Source organism: Tachysurus vachellii, chromosome 3 (assembly GCF_030014155.1).
Source record: "Tachysurus vachellii isolate PV-2020 chromosome 3, HZAU_Pvac_v1, whole genome shotgun sequence".
Taxonomy (NCBI): Eukaryota; Metazoa; Chordata; class Actinopteri; order Siluriformes; family Bagridae; genus Tachysurus; species Tachysurus vachellii.
The window spans coordinates 21,672,501-21,678,772 of record NC_083462.1 but is presented as its reverse complement, the minus strand read 5'-3'; the positions used below and the strand labels follow the sequence as shown (position 1 = coordinate 21,678,772).

At 36.1% G+C, this 6,272-nt stretch overlaps 1 protein-coding gene across 1 annotated transcript; it reads right to left on the bottom strand.

Annotated features, from left to right (window-relative positions):
* Positions 1-2,654: 2,654 nt before the first annotated feature.
* LOC132842294 (hepatocyte nuclear factor 3-beta-like) lies at positions 2,655-5,704 on the bottom strand. The gene is made up of 2 exons (XM_060864975.1): positions 5,328-5,704; positions 2,655-4,224 (listed from the first exon to the last, which is right to left on the bottom strand). Exons 1-2 carry the CDS (start codon positions 5,394-5,396, stop codon positions 3,136-3,138), a joined length of 1,158 nt encoding a protein of 385 aa, XP_060720958.1. The 5' UTR covers positions 5,397-5,704; the 3' UTR covers positions 2,655-3,135.
* Positions 5,705-6,272: the final 568 nt, after the last annotated feature.

Below are 6,272 nucleotides of genomic sequence, written 5' to 3'. Positions count from 1 at the left end.
AGTCCACCCTGGCATTCATCAAGAGCTACTGGCATGTCTGATGAAGTGATCATTTAGAGAACAAATTGAAGGCATTGTGGTAAGTTAAAACCTATAATAGTCTTCAGTATAACAGATCAAACTGAGAATTTCAATTATTCATTTTCTTATTTTTCTCTTAAGAACCTTCAAATTAACTAGGGTTGTAAATTATTTGATAGTGACTGAAATACCTCAGTCATTAGGATAGCTAAATTCCTTATTTTGATCTTTTAAATGTCCTGCTTTTACCAAAAAAAGAATGAAAGAAAAAGCAAAACCCCCAAAGCAAACAGTAAGGCTCCATCTGGGCTTGTGATCAATGAAGTCATTTTAAAAACGCATGTTTAATATCCCCAAAAGCATTTTGAACTCTATCAATTTATTTAAAATAAGCCACATGTTTAATATATACTGTATATTTATATAATATACATAGCTCATAGAAATTTAAGCATATAATTGTGCGCATCCATACATGTACCATTTCTGCTAAACATTACCATTTATCCTTAACGGGGTCATGGGGGACCCAAATGGACAATCCTGGACAGGGTGCCAACCCATCTTAGGACTCAGTCTCACTCACATACTGGACAATTTACAGATGTCTATCAGCCTAGAATTCATGTCTTTGGACAGCGAAGGAAACCCTCTGAGCACAGGGAGAACATTCACACACAAGGAAGAAATCAAACCCCCAACCATGGAGATGCGAGGCAAAAATACGAACCACTAAGCCACGGCACAATTATTATTTATGTTTACTCGCTGTCATATTTGCAATCCAATCCAAATTTCACTTGGAACTAGTTCAGTTGCCCCTGTAGAGGTATTTATATTAAGCCTTAATAATTTGCAATACAATAAGCTATTAATTCGATTATTAACTTAATATTTGGTTGCATAAAACACGTACGAGAAGATATTTACTGTGTTTCACAGATGCTGCTAAAATGGTGTTAATGTTAAAATTAGTATTTTATTTGCTCCTAAATGTTACAAACAATATGAATATTAAATAATCTGTTGAATGTCCTCTGTGTTTTAAATTTTAGTTTCTATGTAGAAATTATGAAAGTTGTAGAAACACATGAAAGAGTGTTTCCCTATCAGAAAGCATCCCATGCAGAACTATGTTTATTTTCTGCACTAGGAAATCTACAATGTGAGACATTTTTCAAAACTTAGTGTCACTGATCTTTTTTTATAGCATACACTGTTGATTTCTTAAGGTGTTAATTAATTTTCTATAAAATTAATAGAAATTTTAACAGTAGAATAAACAGTTGTCCTGGCTGCAAATTTATAGGTTTCTAGTCAAGTAAAATAATTCTGATTCTGATACTTATAATAGTAATGATTAATTCTATAATTTAATATTGCCCTGCTTTTAGAGAATGGCTGAAACAGTAGACAGAACCTTTAGCACAAATATTTTTTTAAATCTTCTTTGTTTGTAAATTACTGGTTTTATGTCAAAAAATGTTTTGCTGTGAATTTTTTTTTTTTTTTTTTTATGATTTCACACAGTTCTTATTCAGAACTCATTTGAGTATGAGGCCAGTAAGACACTATCAAATCCTATTTGTATCCTAGTCACACTGAAAGACCATACTGGTCAACTTCAGGATTGGTCTCTCGATTTTATTCCATTTGGTTTTAATTTATCGAACCTCTCTCTCCAGGTTTATTATTCTGTATCTCTACAGACATTTGCTGTCTGTTATATTGTGCATACTGCATATGACAAAACCTTTCTAATATTTCTGGTTTACAAATGTTTTTTTCTCATATTTAGTCATATTTCTGTGTTTTGCTTTGGGTTTTTGCGAATCAATTGGCAATAAACAGTAAGACAATGATCAGTCAGACAGAGACTCTGAGTCTCTGAGTGTTAATCCACATATTTAAGATTAAATGCTGATATTTTTGCACTGGTTCGTCAAATAGGCTACATATAAATATTATTATTATTATTATTATTATTATTATTATTATTATTATTATTATTATACTGTTAAAAATAACAAGTCTACTAAATGTATTATCCAGGTATTCTCTAATAAGATTTATAATATTGGCTACTATGAAAGGTCTCTATGGATTTGCTTGCTAAAGGAACAAGACCACCATAAATTCTAATTAAATCCCACTTATGAACTCAGAAGGTAAGTTTTAGGATTTACAGTTGTCGGACCTAAGAGATGCCAAAATAGCAATGTCACAAAACCTAGGTACAGACCTCTAGACTTTAGTGGCAATATTGTCAAAAAATAAATAAATAAATAAATAAATAATAAAGCTTTCAGTGGTTCTTCTTTAGTTCAATGAATAAAATAACCCTTTCAGAAACCTTTCAGGTTTAAAATTGATTTAATGCAAATATATTAATCCTGTAATTTTGCTTAACATTTCCAAAATATTTCTGAAGGGTATTTTTAAAAATGTTGAAAACCGCCGTTTGTTTTGATCATTCTGTGTTATGCTAAATGAACATTATCATCAGCATCCATAATCAATTTTAAATGTGTATAATCTGAAATTATTATTTTAATTAAAAAAAAGACAGTGACTAAACAATAATTATCATACTTCAGTGCGAAATTTAATAATGACATCTTAACTACGTTACATTCATATACACAATCAAATTACAAAATTATAAATTACAGTATAAACTTAAAGAACATAAAGTAGATGACTACTCCATCTCTTCCATTTGTTTTTGTTTTTTGTTTGTGTGTTTGTTTGTTTGTTTTTTTTGTCTCTCTTATGAATAAAGACTGGAAGTTTTAATCCATTATAAAGTCCTGTGCAGTAGTTTGAGTACAGGATAGAAGAAAATTGTATTTCCTGTAGAAAGTAGTCCACTGGAGCAAGATGACATAATAGGTCCATGCAGCTCTAAAAGGAATCTCATACGTTTTTTTGTTTGTTTTGTTTGTTTGTTTCTGTGCGCCCTGATATTTGCAGAAATTAGATGCCACCTTTTTAAACGCGCGCATGAATTGAGCGTTTTATTATTATTATTATTATTATTATTATTATTATTATTATTATTATTATTACTGGAGCGTCTGAGTTCACATCCACATCCACGACTTTTAATCATATTTACGCCCTGTTTGCGCACGCGGATCCCGGATAGTAAGAATATTCGGAGGGAAGCGCTGAAGGCTCCACACTCGCTCGAGTGGACATCATCGGTGGCATCGGTGAACCAGTCATTGGAGATCCGTATCCGCCGGAACAGTGCATGGCGTGCTCATAGGGCTTCAGCATGTCCATTTTGTGGTGCTGCTGCTCGGAAGACATCAGGTTGTGGATAGAGAACGGGTGGTCGAAGGAGTAAGAGTGGTGTACCGGTTTCAGGTGCGAGTCGTGAACGAGCACCGGATGATGCTGAGCGAGAAGATGAGGATGATGATGGGGATGATGATGATGAGGATGATGATGTTCATCCAGATGATGGTCCTGATGATGACTCTGGTGTTCTGGACTCAAAGCCTGCGTCGCTTTTATAACATCTTTCAGATCGGAACTTTTTATGTCTTTGGTCGGAGAGTCATCAAGTCGAGACGATTCTTTGTCGTTGTGCGGTTTCTTATCCGATTCCGTGGGTTTGTCCTCGGTTTTTTCGCATTTAAAGCGTTTCTGTCTCCGCAGATAGCATCCGTTTTCGAACATGTTGCCCGACTCGGGATGAAGAATCCAGAAGGAGCCTTTACCTGGTTTATCGGGTGATCTGGGCACCTTGAGGAAACAGTCGTTGAAGGAGAGCGAGTGGCGGACCGAGTTCTGCCAGCGCTGTTGATTCTGTCGGTAAAAAGGAAACAGGTCCATGATCCACTGGTAGATTTCGTTCAGCGTCAGCATCTTGGATGTGGATTGCTGGATGGCCATAGTGATCAGTGAGATGTACGAGTAGGGCGGTTTGGCGTGTGTGTAGCTCCGCCTGTATGCTTTGGGATCGCGGGGCCGACCGGTCACCTGGCCGCACGCACTCGTGTTCAGGTTCGGGTAGGAAGCGGCCAGGGCGTGAGCGGAGGTCGGGCTCCCGTTAGGGTTCATCCCCGTACACGTGCCGCTAGCTGGGTGGCCGAGACCTGCGTGCATGTACGGCACGTTCACGCCACCCGCGCAGCTCATGTAGGCGCTCATTGAATTCAGTCCGCCGCTCATGTTTCCAACTGGGGTGTAGCACTGAAAAAAAGCCAGGAAAAAAAACTGATAAATAACCTGTTTAATAAATCACATGTTCACCTTTTGAGACAACTGTAGCTACATTCTAAATTATTATTAATAAATACTAAAATGTATTGCTTCCCACGATATGAACAGTTGTTGAAATAAAGGTTATTTTAGGAATCATTCATGTTTTAGGATATTTAAGAGAAAGGTTTCTAGGATCACATTATGGGTCAATTAAGAGGCATTTTTAGGCCTAGAGGTGAATGAGGAATTAGTAAATGTATAGCTGTATATAATACACAAGCTGTATATAATACACAAGCTGTATATAATAAACGATAAACATAGATAAATAAACAATTTTATTTTATTTTTTACTTATTTTCAAATGTGTATCATTATTATTATTATTATTATTATTATTATTATTATTATTATTATTATTATAAAAATACATTGAGGTTAAATTCACTTGCTACTTCAGGTTTTTTTGTTTTTTTAATTAATAAGATTATTATAAGAGATAATAATTAAAAAGATACGATGTTTATATTAGACAGAAACCCGTACAAATTATGACTCAAGGTTTACATTAATACTGGGGAATTTACAAAGGATGAAATATAGCTTATAACAATGACAAACAAGCTTACAAGGACAATATTTCCTAACTGTGTGTTTCTTGTTATCTGACGATGTTGCTTACACGTAGGTCTACTTATAGCAGTAATTACAGTGTATTCATGCTTAGTACCTATTGTTTTGCATAAAAGTGTAGAAAAGTTTCCTGTCAATCTGCATCGAAAGACTGCTTGTAAGGTTAAGTAAGGTTAAAAGTATATTAGAACAATTTAATCCTGGTTTAATGAGTTTTTCGGTTTGCATATTTGCTTACAATCTTTTCCAGAATGTGTGAAATGTGCTAGAAAAGGCGCGTCGCGTCCAGCTGTGTGTGTGTGTGTGTGTGTGTTCGCGCGCGCGTGTATGTGTGTGTGTGCATGTTTAGGTGAGGATTCAGAGGTGACTCAAGTCAATATTTGATCGCAAAGTTAATATTATCTCAAGCCCAATATTGAACTGTTATACAAGAGGAAAATGTACATAAAAGTACCTACCTCGGGCTCTGCGTAATAAGCGCTCCAGTCCGAGTGTTCGTGTCCTTCCATCTTCACGGCTCCCAACATACCGTAAAGTCCAAAGACGGGACTTTTAAACGGCCCAAGCCCGAGAAGAACCTGCAGTAGACCCGACTGGGACTGACTCTGCCAGCAATGTCCGCTTTAGCTGCTGAGCGCGGAACGGAAGGAGCAGCTCGTGTGTGGCTTGTGTCTCTAGAGCAGGACTGTGAGCACTGAGCCTGAGTGGAAGTGAAGTGCTGATACACACCACTGAGCTCTACGTCAGTGTTTCCCAATCCCACTCATCTCCTACAATGAACCCTTTAGCCCTTCTCAGGCTCAGGTGGGTTGGGAATTAGACTAGTGAAAGGGTGAAATGTCTTAAGCTCCCTGGCTTCTCTATTAATTTCACTCATATTTGTAATATTACCCATTTTGGTCTTACATAACACACCTTAATGAGGTTTGTAGTGTTTTTTGTAAGGTGGAAGGTGGGAAACAAAACGCAAAAAAAAAAAAAAGTCAGTAGAAATGTGTTAACGTGGGTTTTTGTAAGGTACAAAATTTGCCAGGGTTGTAAGAGAAGTTTAGTTTGTATCAGAACAGAATAGAATAAAATGCAGATTTAATGACCTTCAAATTTAGGTTTTATTCAAGCATGAATACACCGGTCAAACAGCACCTATGTGTATTTTCTCACCACTTTAACAGAAACACATGTACATTTGCTCAGTCATGTAATTATCCAATTAGCTAGTCTTATGAAAGCAGCATAGTGTATAAAACCCATGCATGTGCAGATCTAGAACTTTAGTTAATGTTTATTTCAAATATCAGGATGAGGATAAAGTCATCTCACTGACTCTGACCATGGAATGGTTGTGTTTTCAGGCTGGTTTGAGTCTAGAGTTTACACAGAATGACATACAATATTAATTATAT